The sequence below is a fragment of the Paroedura picta genome, chromosome 9 (assembly GCF_049243985.1).
Source record: "Paroedura picta isolate Pp20150507F chromosome 9, Ppicta_v3.0, whole genome shotgun sequence".
NCBI classification, from domain to species: Eukaryota; Metazoa; Chordata; class Lepidosauria; order Squamata; family Gekkonidae; genus Paroedura; species Paroedura picta.
In genome coordinates this window covers 74,345,662-74,358,037 of record NC_135377.1, presented here as the reverse complement: position 1 = coordinate 74,358,037, position 12,376 = coordinate 74,345,662, and the positions used below count along the sequence as shown (strand labels likewise).

Below are 12,376 nucleotides of genomic sequence, written 5' to 3'. Positions count from 1 at the left end.
ACTGGGAAGATCTCAAGTGTGCGTCAGGCTCAAAACCAAATTATTAAAAATAATAATAATAAGACTGGACCTCTGCATTTCATAAACGGTAGCTTCCTTTGAATAGGTATATTTATGACATGTCCATCAATGCACATGCAGTGTACAGATTTCAGGGTTGCCTTCAGTGAGACCCTCGTATCTAATGGCCATCCACCCAGTAACTCCATAATGTCTTCCAGGAAGCTGGATTCAGATGGGTGTCAGGATCAGTCCCTGTTCTTTGCCATGATTACTGTTCAGCGTACCTGTCTGACTCCATCTTGGTTGATGTGTATGTGTTGTGTCCTTGCTGGAACATCCCTATGTAGCCACAACGTTCCCATGTAACCAAAACCCCTGCTTGTAGTTTTCCTTTGATTCCCCATTGCTTTGATCCTTGCATTTTCACACTGCATATTCCCCCTACTGTGAAACAATGTTGCTTGGTTCCTGTGGTTCCTGTAAACAGCTTATCAGCTAGCCTGAGGCGCCAGCCTGACCAAGGCCGCGCTAACGTCAACACCATGGCAGGAAGCCTGGGATGGCAACTGGGTGAGGGGTTTCCTCCCTCCCTTGGGAATGCTCAAGTTTTGGGCGGGAGAAAAGAATTGATAAGTGCCTGCTGTTCTTGTATCAAACAGATTTGACTTTGAACGTTACAGTGATCTGATCTACTTACAATTAAAGCTTTCTTCTCATAGAAGTTTTGTTGTGAGTTTTGTCAGCGCTTGACAGTGGGTCCCCATGTTGTTGTGAAGCAGCACTATGAGGGACAGCCTTACGGCCTACAAAGTTTTTTATTGGCATAAACTTTTGTGTGCATGCACAGTTCTTCAGATAGATTCTAGGCAATGTTGAGGGAAGCCTTGTTCCAATGTATCCGAAGAAGTGGGCATGACCACAAAGGTTTATGCCCAGAAAAAAATTAGTTAGTCTTCAAGGTGCCACTCAATGGAGACTTTGTCCCATAATGTCTACTTGGATTCCTGTTCACCAAGGACTGCTTTTTTTTTTGGGGGGGGGGGTGAATCTGGGACTGTATCCTGGGGGGAGGGGTGCTGATGAGCAGCATAAAGCCCTCGCCTTCACTTGCTGTCAGAAGCCATTGCATTTGGAAAGAGAGGGCCCACTAAGTTTGAAGACACAACTTCAGAAACATTTGTCCTCCCTTAAATGGTTGGGGTGATTCCTGCCCGGCTTCCAGCTTCCCTGCTGAGCCAGGAGAGTTTTGGCTGGGTTGATGATTCCCCCCCTCCAGGGAATTCCTCCCTTCCTGGCACATTCAGCATGACTGGTGGTGAGCCACTGGGCAGGGATTGTGGGGGAGGGAGATGCCAACCTCCTGGTGCTCACGTTAGACTGCATCTTTCCAACATGCTGATTCTTTTAACTTCTCCTTTTCAGCTTCTCAACCCCAACTACATTTATGATGGTAAGTTGAGTTTCAAGCCAAAATTACATCGTTCCTGTCCTCCCTCTTGAGCCCCGGAGGATCTGTGAGGCAGCCCCTCCTGAACCCGTTCGTATTCCGTGAGCCCCTTCTGGAGAACAGGGCAGGGCTGCAGGGACACTCCACAGGGGCTGCTTCTGGCACACTTTTCCCTTCGTTTGGGGACTGTGTCTCGTCCTGGCTCACATCCTAAGAGGGCTGAGTGGGCTGCCCTGCCTGTTCTGGTGAGGGAGGACACTTTTCTCAGTATGATGCTGTATTTAAAAGGCAGGAGAATCCTGGCTAGGAACTATGAGAGCTTACTGCATTCAGAGAGAATTCCATATGCACGCTTCCTTCCTACTGCAGCCCAAAGGGCTACTTCTGGGGGAAGGGAGCCAAAGTCTGAAGCAGGAGAGGTACAGGTGGAATTGGGGGGCTCCAATCCACTTTGTGTTCTGCTCTGTGTCTCCTCTGCAATTTTCTAATTTAAGAAAGTCTCCAAGAAAGTGCTCACAATGTTATTCCCTCGCCTACAGTCAGAAGTCTGTTTCCGTCCTTTTGGATTCTGCTGCAACTGTAGATCCAGCCTTGTCTTTGATTCAGTTCTCGAAGTGGACCCTGAGATTTACCTTGGATTCCTCTGCTGTCTCCAGGATTTTCCCTGGGGACCTGTTGGGAGCATTTGAACTGTTGACCTGGGAGTCTCTTGGGCAGAGCCACACTCTGGCCACCCACAGGGGCTCTCAGGACAGGCCTCCTTCCTCTCTCTTTGGGGTGGAGGGAGCAGAGTGAGGGGAGAGTCTTGCAGCCCAAGGCTACTCAAAATTTCTCAGTAAACCTCTTGGAGGGGGTCATTGGTAGGACCTCTGCTTGACACACAGAAGGTCTCGGGTTCAATCCAGTTAAAGAAGCAGACAGTGGGTGATGGGAAAGGCCCTGGAAAGTGGCTGCCAGTCTGAGAAGGCAGTTCAGACCATGACGGCCCAGGGCTCTGATTCAGCATAACGCAGTTCCCTGGGAACAGTCTCCACTGTAACATGTCGGTAGCATCTTGCTTGCTTGCAGGTAGATGATGAAGAACAAGACTTGCAATATTTTAATGGCAATTGCTTCCTCCTCTTTCAGTTCCCCCGGAGTTTATAATACCATTAAGTGAGACAACATGCGAGATAGGAGAGACTGTCATTCTTAAGTGCAGAATTTGTGGTCGTCCAAAAGCTTCAGTCACGTGGAAAGGCCCTGATCACAGCACACTGAGCAATGACAGTCACTACAGCATCGCATGCAGGTAGGGCAGCTTCTTTACCCAGCATGCTTCAGACTGTATTAAAAGCTGCACAGTATAAGAAAGGGTGACAGGTGAGCAAACTTTAAAATATTTGGGAGGGCTTTGGCGTCATTTCTCGGGTTCTCTGCCAGGGGTTCTCTGCCACGGAGCCACACGCAATCTTGCCTCTCCTGCCGCTTCCAGGGTCCCTTCTCAGGCCAACATCATGGATTCTAATTTCTAAGCTCCTGCGAAATCACTTTTTAGAATGCCTATGATAGAAAGGAGAATGGCATGCCTGTTCCAGAGATTACTTTATGTATACACTGATGATGGGATCTCAGAAACCAGCTTCAGCGGAAGCTTTGAGCTGACATAAATGTGATATTTGGTGCAGAAGAGCATAAACTGACTTCGCAGCTGTGATCGTGCAGAGGGAGGGCGGAGGTGTGGGAGATCCCGGCTCAAACCAATTCCAGGGTAGTGGATCGGCTGCCAAGAAAAGCAGGAGTAAGTTGAGTGTGCAGAAAAGCCCTTAGTCATTTCTGACTTGTTTCCCATCGTCTTCTCCTTGGTGGTGGTTTCCAGACACTCCACTGCAAACGGGGATGTTTTGTTGTCTTCAGAAAGGGACCAGAGCCTGAGTCCTGATGCATGGCTCCCTTGGGCTTGCTCAGCCATTCATGCTCAAAGCTTCTGTTTTGCAGTGATTTAGGAGAAGCATCTCTGAAAGTCATTGGTGTGACCACAGAAGATGATGGTATCTATACTTGTGTAGCTGCAAATGACATGGGTTCCATTTCATCTTCCGCCAGTCTTCGAGTTTTAGGTAGGTTTCTCTCTTTAGTGAGGGCACATAAAATAGAGACGGGGTGCCTTTTGTATGGTAAATGTGCAGTATAGATTACTTTCCCTCTTCTAGGTCCTGGATGCGATGGGGTCATAGTAACCTGGAAGGAGAACTTTGATTCCCTGTACAACGAAGTGGCTGAGCTTGGCAGGTATGGGTCTGTCCAGACTCATCTAGAGAGAGACAACTTGTGTGTGTGTGTGTGTTTGTGTTAACTATTTGCAGGTGTACTAGCACCCCACGGACTTGCAGTGACATTGGTTCACAGAAATGGGAGGGGGGGGGGATAAATGTATTCTTATATTCCACCCTTTTCAATTGACTAAGGACAGGTAACATCATTTGAACAGTATAAATAAAATGCATATACATAAATTTATACAATAAAATTAATTGTTAAGATTACACTAAATGAATTGTTAAGATTACACTAAAACTGCCTATTGTAAACTTGTTAAAACAATCTGTTTTAAATTTTCAGGCCCTTAGGGGCGGGTCGACGTTAGTTTGTGGGCAGGTGGGTGGACTCTCAGGCTGGGAAGCCAGCGTCTTGTGGTTGCTATTTCCTGGCCTCAGTCATAGGCCTGGCAGGCCCCATAGAACTGTGCCAAGTCGCACAGGGCCATGATCTCATTAGGCAGAGCATTCCACCATGCCAGGATCAAGGTTGAAAAAGAAGTTTTACTTCTTTGGGATCCTTTGGGATCCTGAGCAGGTTTTGATCGCTGAATCTCGATGCTCTTTGGAGGACATAGCAAAAGAGGCGATCCTGTAGATGTAGGAATCACAGAATGTTTACGGCTTTCAAGGTCAGAGTCAGAACCCTGCATCTAGAAATATGCAGGGATAAGAACAGATCTCCAGGCATCAGTTCCTCTGGAGAAAACATTTGGAAGGAAGGAAAGAAACAAGGAAGAAAGGAGGAGGAAGGAAAGTAGAAAAGGAGGGAGGGAGAAAAAGGAAGAGAGAAAGAAAGATTAAAAAGTGAAAGAGAGAGAAGGGGAAGGGAGGGAGAAAAAGAAAGGGAGGAAGAGAGAAAGACTCTGCAGTGCATCCTCAACTGGGGGTTCACAGGGAGGAGTGCCCAAAGGCCATTCTGGACCCTATGGGGCCTGCAGGCAGCATTTTCTCCCTCTCCCATGGCCTGCCAAAAGGCCTCACTGGCCCCTGTGGGGCTAGAGGGTGGCCTTTCTGGCATCTCCTGCTCCCACTCAACTTGGGAGAGCACAAAGGCCACCCGCTTGGTCTCATGGGGCTTGTAGGGAGGGCTGGACCCCTTCTCCCATCCCCAGGATCTCAGGCAGGTGTAGAGGCCACATTCAGTGTCCTGGGGCTGGGTGGCAGGCCGAGCCTCTTCCTCCCTCCCTCCCAGCCACCCTACTCTTTGGCACAGCTTGCCTTTGGGATGTGGGTCTGCAGAGGAGGCTGGCTCTTCTTCCAACAAGGAGGAGGAGGGGGCTGGGGGTGGGGCAGAGCTGCCATTGGCCTTCCAAGAGAGAGTGGACACTCCTGAGGGCCATCCGGTAGGGTGTGAGTTATCCTCATGCAACTTGAACTGTATTATGGTCAAAGAATAGAGAAGGAGAATGGCCAGGCAGACACCTTTTAATTGGTGCAGCTTGGTTGTATGTGACTAAGCAACTGAATGACCCGATTTCCTTTCCAGGGGTGGAGGAGTGCCTTTGGCTCTGTCTGTCTGATTGTTCCTCCCTGTGAGGTGTGGAAAGGACTGGCACTCTCCTTCCATCGGCCTCCTTTGTGTTGACCTCACTGTTTCTGCCTCTTCTTTTCCAGGGGCAGGTTTTCTGTCACCAAGAGATGTGATCAGAAAGGGATGAAGTGCGAAGTAGCCGCTAAGTTTGTGAACAAGAAACTGATGAAGCGAGACCAGGTCACCCGTGAACTTGGGATCATGCAGAATCTTCAGCATCCTCAGCTTGTTGGCCTTCTCGATACCTTTGAGACCCCCAGCAGTTTTATCTTGGTGCTGGAGATGTACGTGGCCTCATGCAAATGTTTAACTCCTGTGTACTTCCGTTATAATTTAGGTCCATGAGGGGATTCAAAACGTTAGCTCTAACCAGTTTTTCTCCCAGCAAACAAGGAAGGAGGAGATCCCCTTTGAATACCAAAAGAATATACTGGAGATCCTGAAATGTGAATGAAAAAAATGTGACATGAAATAAATGGGAGACTCTAGTGAGGAGGAGGAGGAGGAGGAGATTGAGGGCCTTTCTGCACAAGGACCAATGTTGCCAATTGGTCCCACAAAGTGGAAACGCTATTTTTAAAAGTGCAATCTCGGCGTTCCGCATACCTGCTTTTTTAGTGGAATTCAGTAGCGTTTCATTCGTTCCCCACAGGTTTCCGGTCAATTTTTTCTGTGCTTTGTCCCGCCCCTCGCCGTCAATCAAACGTACAGCCAATGGGCAGTCGTTATCATGCCCTGGGAAAGCCCCTTTCCCTTTAAGAACAGGTTTTAAAAAACACACACACACACGTTGCAACAACTATGCCTTGATTCGTTGCAACGGAGAGACCCATCTTGCTGGCAGCTGGCGTGTGAGCTGGCAATTCATCGTTACCACGTTCCCCCCGAGTGAAAAGAAAAATCCCCCCCCCCCGAACGGGCGCGATTTTCGGCCGAAAATAAAGGGAACTTGCAAACGGGGCTGTGTTGTGCTTGGGGACTTAGGGGAGCTTTAAAGCACTTCTGTGGAGGGACTGTGGCCGGAGAAGCCTCGCTGGGTGAATGAAGCCTCGCCGGTTTGTTGCTTTCTGCTCGCTCCGAGGAAAAATAATGGCGATCGCTTCACCGGAAGTTCGGAGGAGAGAGCCAGGGGGAGGGACTTTGTTGGAACCGCAACAATGGGAACGCACAGGTCTTTTTCGCTAGTGTTGCAGATTGTTTGCAAGAGTGTAGCGCTTTTCGGAGGGTGAATCCACTTTTCCCGATTTCCCTTTAAGCGCTACAACGAATCGCTTTTTGCGGGACTTTCAGGAGTGTGGCAGATTGTGTGCGACGTTTTGCAGAACTGCAAATTAGTAGCGTTTACAATTTGCAAGCCTTCTGCTACATTAAAGTTGTGCAGAATGGCCCTGAGTAAAATGCCTTCTTGGATCCAGCACCTAAAAGCCCCATGCTGGACGTACAGGATGAGCACTTTGTTCAGGTCTGCTGCATGCTGCAAACACCCAAGTCCCATATTCTTAAGCAGAACTGACCCCCTTCTTTCTGGCCCCTTCCCTTTTAAGTAATTGGGGTAACCAGCATGCGCCAATCCCACAGTCCTCTGAGGCTTAGGAATTCTGCTGTCTCCAATTTAAATAAGGTTAAAGTGGGAATTGTCAGTATTCTTTATGTCACATCATACCACATGCCTGTAGGTCTAGCGATTCACCCTGCAGGGGCGTCAGCTTTGTCATGAAACGCACGAGTGAACAGATCAGAATCCAGTGCGACAAAAATGCTCGGATTGCATAAATCACCTGCAAGGGATCTCAGCAAACTCTCCTCCCCCCCCCCCCTCCAGATTTGGTTGCAAGCAAAAAGAAAAATGTTGGGCTGGTTGTGATGAGACCCAGCTCATTTCCTCTTCCGCTGCTGGCTCACTTGACTTCAGGAAGCCACCGGGGGGGGGGGGGGATGGGAGGAAATTGGCCGTTTTTGTTGGTTTGAGAGGAATAATGTGGAGCAGGTGACCTAGAAGTGCGGTTCTGGAACGTATCCTTCCCCACCCCTTGTATCCACACAGGGCCAACCAGGGGCGCCTCCTGGACTACGTTGTGCAGTGGGGAAACCTCACCGAAGGGAAGATCAAAGTCTACCTGGGGGAGATTCTGGAAGCTGTGCAGTATCTTCACAATTGCAGGATAGCGCACTTGGACCTAAAGGTGAACTGGGCAGAAGGCTCGCCTCCCCTGAGTACCATCAGGACAAGCCTTGGGTGCCCCTTCGGTGTAAGCTGGGCGGCGTCCTCCAGGCAGAGAGGAATGCCGTGAGCACCGACTCGCTGTTTTTGGTATTTTCTGGTAATGTTCAGAAAGCATTTCAGCGCCATCCTCTGCCTTCCAGGGGGCGGACTGGAGTCAGTTTGCACAGTCCGCCCTCTTTTAAAGCCAGGGAGCCAGTGTCTTTAGGGGCTTCTCAAGCTTATGCGTCCTGATTGCGTTTGGAAACTGCATATAGGAGAGCAGGGCAAAAATCATTCAAGACGTGCCTCTTGGTTCCATTAGGGGCCACGGGGAGGGCCGGCATCTCACCCGTGTTGCTCACGTCAGAAACTGCAAACCGCTTGTGGCCCCTTTGCTGCCCCGGGGGGGGGGGGGCGGGTCTGGCAGCACCTCAAGAAGCCCTCCAAAGAGGCTCATGGGAGACCTGCTAATATCCATCTGTGAAACCCTGTGGCTGAAATCTCACTGGTCGGAGAATCCAGGTGTCTCCCCTCTGGCAGCCCTTGCCCTTAACATTCCCTAGAGAATGTCACCGGTTGCATCCACAGAGACCCTGACGTGGGAGAGAGTCTTGGCTTCCGGGAAGCATAAATGGTAGGAATCTGTTAGTCAAGCATGTTGCTAAAAGGCTGACAGGCCCATAGAGTTCTCCACACATGAATGCGACATGGATGCCTTACGCTTCCGATCTTCCCCTCCCTCATTGTGAAGACAGTGAGACCAGCCTCTCCGTGTCTGAAATGAGGAGGGACAGAAGGTGCAGCGGGTGGGTTAGGGCCATCTCCTTCCCTTCCTGCACATTGGCTGCACAGGCCAGAAAATGACTGTGGAGTTGGCACATGTCTGTGAAGACAAACAGGACCGCTGTGCTCAGGCCCATTTTGGTGCCGGCATCCCTGTCTTTAGCTGGTTTTTATTCCGTTTGACTCTCTGGTCTACGTATTCTGAAGTATAAATAAGAAGACTAGAAACAATGGAAGGTCAGTTTTAGACATTCTAGGTGCTTCCTAAGACAGAACGGGTGCAGGGTTATGTCAGCTCAGTAGGCTGAGATGTGCCAGCCTTACTTGGGCCTGGGTTACCAGGGCTTTTGGTTACAACGGCCCCTTCCTTTCTCCTGCTGAATGGCCAGGCAGCTGCTTGCACGGCCGGCTCTCCAAAAGCATTCCCTTGATAGGGCTTTAATCCTCCCTCTCCTCTTTGTCTCCTAGCCTGAAAACATTCTGGTGGATAAACGCTTGGCCAGAGCCACCATCCGCCTGGCTGACTTTGGAGACGCAGTTCAGCTCAGTTCCACCTATTACATCCACCAGTTACTTGGGAACCCAGAGTTTGCAGCTCCCGAAATCATCCTCGGAAACCCCGTCTCCCTGACCTCAGACGTGTGGAGCCTTGGAGTGCTCACCTATGTCCTCCTTAGTGGCGTGTCTCCTTTCCTGGACGAAAGTGTAGAGGAAACCTGCCTGAACATTTGTCGTTTAGATTTTAGCTTCCCAGAGGACTACTTCAGAGGAGTCAGCCAGAAGGCCAAAGATTTTGTGTGTTTCCTCCTGCAGGATGACCCAGCCAAGCGTCCTTCTGCTGCGCTGGCCCTCCAGGAGCCCTGGCTGCAGCCAGGTGGGGCCCAGAGTGCTGATAGCCTCGACATAGCCAGACTGACTTCCTTCATTGAGCGGCGGAAACACCAGAATGATGTTCGACCCATTTGTAGCATGAAAATCTTCTTACAGAACAGACTCTTGCCAAGAGTGTAATCAAAGTGTGACGTTCTCTCTCATTCTCTTTCACTTGCCACTCAGACGCAGGATGGAGCTCTCCTGCCAGACAGCCGTTGACTTGCATTTGGGGGAAGAGAAAAAACAAAAAACAAAAAGCCAGTCAGCTGCTTGCCTGTTCATCGCGTGGAAGTGCATTCCAAGTCAACCTTGCCCCGTTGTTCTTGGGACTGGCAGGGCGGGCCTCCTGTGGGGTGGACGACTGCAGCCCTGCTCCCAGCAAGAGGCAACGGAGAACTTCACCCTGACGACAGTATTTTATTCAGGTTTCTACAAAAAAACCCTTTTTTTAAAAATGTCAAACAATTACAATTTTGCAAGGGATCTTTAACTACCATTTTCAAGATTTTAGACAAAGGAAATACACCTCTGTTCAAAGCACTGGCATTAAAAGCCCAGAGAAGGCGGAGCAAAATGGCTGCCCACCCAGCTGGCATCTGCTGGACCCGCCAGATTCCTTTTCCACTTGGACATACAGCGCTCCAGTTGCCTCACCTGTGTCTGTTTTGCATAGCAGTGCACTGAGATCAGACTTTGCTTATAAGTTCATCCAACCTCAACATTTTTGCATACAAATAGAATGAACCATTTTGCTCTGATAAAATGTAGGCCTTACTTGTAAATAGACTGTTTACCTGCCTTCCGTCGGTGTCCCTGTCACTCTCCCCAACTGGAGGTCTGCCACTGTGCGGGTCTTGGCTGGACCTGTCCCAAAGGACTCAGGGGCTGGGTGTCCTGCACTGCCAAGCAGCATCCAGCTGGAAGGAAATACTGTCCATGGCCTCCCCTTGGGGGGATTTTTTAAATTTCATTTCCTATCATGTGCAATGTTGTGGCTTTAACATTTTATGCAACTATTTAGGAGGACCTCTGTTGTAACTGTAATAAATATATAGGATAAAAAAAAGCACACGGATAGTATGGCGAGCTTTTTGACTTTGTGTTTGGCATTTCCAGGGGTGGGGTGAGGGGAGGGTGGGGGTTTATCTGTGACATTACCTAGTTGCATTGGGAGTTTCACTTAGAACTTGGTTCAGAAGTAGAGCTGGTTTTAAAAGGATTGCAAAACATTTTTCATTTCCTGAAATGCAAACTAGATAAAAATAGGGTGATTTTTTTACAGAAATTTGTTTGTTATTGTTGTTCAAAATGCCAAAGTATTATTTCCCCCCCCCCAAATCAATCTCTACTTTTTGAGAATATTCAGATTTGTGTATTTCTCTCTGTATGAAAACTGAATGAATTTTGTGCTCTTTGAAGAAGTATGGTCAAGATATTGCAGTCCGAACTTGATTTATGTCTGTTTTTGGAAAATGGTTTCTAGGGCTATGGCAATGGATGGAAGATGAAGACACTGAGGGCTTCCCATGTCCCCGTGAATGGACATGGGTGTTCGGCCGTCTGTCTGTGCATGTGCGCATGCGCATGTAAATAATGCCTGTTGAAACAAACCGAGCCTGTGTCTTATGCAAAGCAGACATGGCCATCAGTCTTAAGGTGTACGTTCCCTTTGGTTTTAATTTTAATGTTGCAGCTTCTGTTGTCTATTTATTACTATTTTTTTCTTTTTTGTAAAGTTGTACAGAAACTTTTTAAAGAGAGAATTAGACTCAAAGCTGGATGGATGCATATTCATACCAACCATAACTTTTTTGCTTATGAATTTTTGTTTTGTTTTTTATTTTAGTTGAAGTTTTGCTTTATTTTGCATGTATATTTCTTTGTATAGCGATGTTGCGCCTTTTCACAGTATGATGTGATGTAAATATTTTATTTTGCCATCAGTTATTTAAAAAAATTAAACATATTTAACAGTTGTGCTTGATTTCTTTTATTGGAGGCCACTTCAGTAGGAGGAACAGAGCTTATGTCAGTGTCGTTGGGTTTTTTGTTTACAATCTTCTTTAACCATAATAAAGTTCAAGTTGCATGAGGACAACTCACACCCTGATTGGCCATCAGGAGGACCAATGGCCAGTCAGCCCAGCCCCTGGCCTCCTCCTCCTCCTGTTCCTCCTTCCTGCTGGAAGAGAGGAAGACCCACCCCTTCTGCTGGTGCCTTTCCCAAAGGCAAGTTTGGGCAGAGAGTGAGATATCTGGAATGGAGGAAGAGGCTCGGCCTCCTGTTCAGCCCCAGGACACCAAGCACAGCAACTATGCCCAGATGAGATCCTGGGGGTGGGGGTAAGAGAAGAGGTACAGCCCCCCTTTCCATCCCCGAGCACAGCCTTTGACCTCTCCTGAGTCAGTGGGGGGGGGGAGGTGTAGGAAAAGCCTCCCTCCAGCCCTGCAGGGGCCAGTGAGGCCTTTCAGTGCACCTCCGTGAGCCCACTTCAGAGGGGGACCCACGGAAGATGGAGAAAATGATGCCCCCTAGGGTCTAGGGTGGCCTTTGGGCACTCTCTTAAACCCCCCAATTGGAGGGGGGGCACAAGAGAGTTTTTCTCCCTCCCTGCCTTCTCTCTTACTTCCTACCTCTCCCTTTCTTTCACTCTTTCACTTTCTTTCTCCTTTCCTTTCCCCTTCTCCCTCTGTCCTCCTCTCCCACTTTCTTTCATTCTCTTTCTTCCTCTCTCTCACTTTGTCCCCTTTCCTCCCCTCATTCCTTTGATTCTTCCTTCATTTCTCCCCCCTCCCTCACTTTATCCTTTCCTTCCTTTTTTCAGTCTTTGTCCCCTCCCTCCCTCTTCCTTCCTTTCTCTTTCTCCCTTCTCTTTCTCCTTCCTTTCTCTTCCTTCCTTTATAAGCTTATCTACCTACACCTACCATCCCTCAAATCTCAAATCAAATTTATTTGATACAGCACTGTGGCCAGATACCTACCATCCCTTTTTTTCTTCTTTCACCCCTTTTCATTCCTTCTTTCCTTTCATTGTTCCCTTTCCTTCCTTTACCTTCCCTCTTTTCCTCTCTCTCCCTTTGTTCCTTTCTTCTGTCTGGTTTCCTTCCTTTGCCCCCATTTCTTCCTCCCTTTCATTCATCCCTCATTACTTCCTTCATTCCATCATCCCCTTTCCTTCCTTCCTGTTTCTTTTTCCCTCCCTCCTTCCTTCTTTCTATCTTCCTTCCAGCTGTTT

The 12,376-nt window shown here is 48.5% G+C and overlaps 1 protein-coding gene across 3 annotated transcripts in view; it reads left to right on the top strand.

The window, feature by feature from the left end:
• The window catches only part of TRIO (trio Rho guanine nucleotide exchange factor), a 309,088-nt gene extending 297,972 nt beyond the window's left edge, over positions 1-11,116 (top strand). For all 3 annotated transcript variants that reach the window (XM_077353339.1, XM_077353341.1, XM_077353340.1), the window contains exons 51-57: positions 1,426-1,453; positions 2,579-2,741; positions 3,428-3,549; positions 3,643-3,721; positions 5,365-5,565; positions 7,326-7,464; positions 8,736-11,116. In XM_077353339.1, coding sequence (XP_077209454.1) covers positions 1,426-1,453; positions 2,579-2,741; positions 3,428-3,549; positions 3,643-3,721; positions 5,365-5,565; positions 7,326-7,464; positions 8,736-9,278 — 1,275 coding nt within the window. In that variant the 3' untranslated portion in view covers positions 9,279-11,116. The remainder of the gene's footprint in view (positions 1-1,425; positions 1,454-2,578; positions 2,742-3,427; positions 3,550-3,642; positions 3,722-5,364; positions 5,566-7,325; positions 7,465-8,735) is intronic.
• Positions 11,117-12,376: the final 1,260 nt, after the last annotated feature.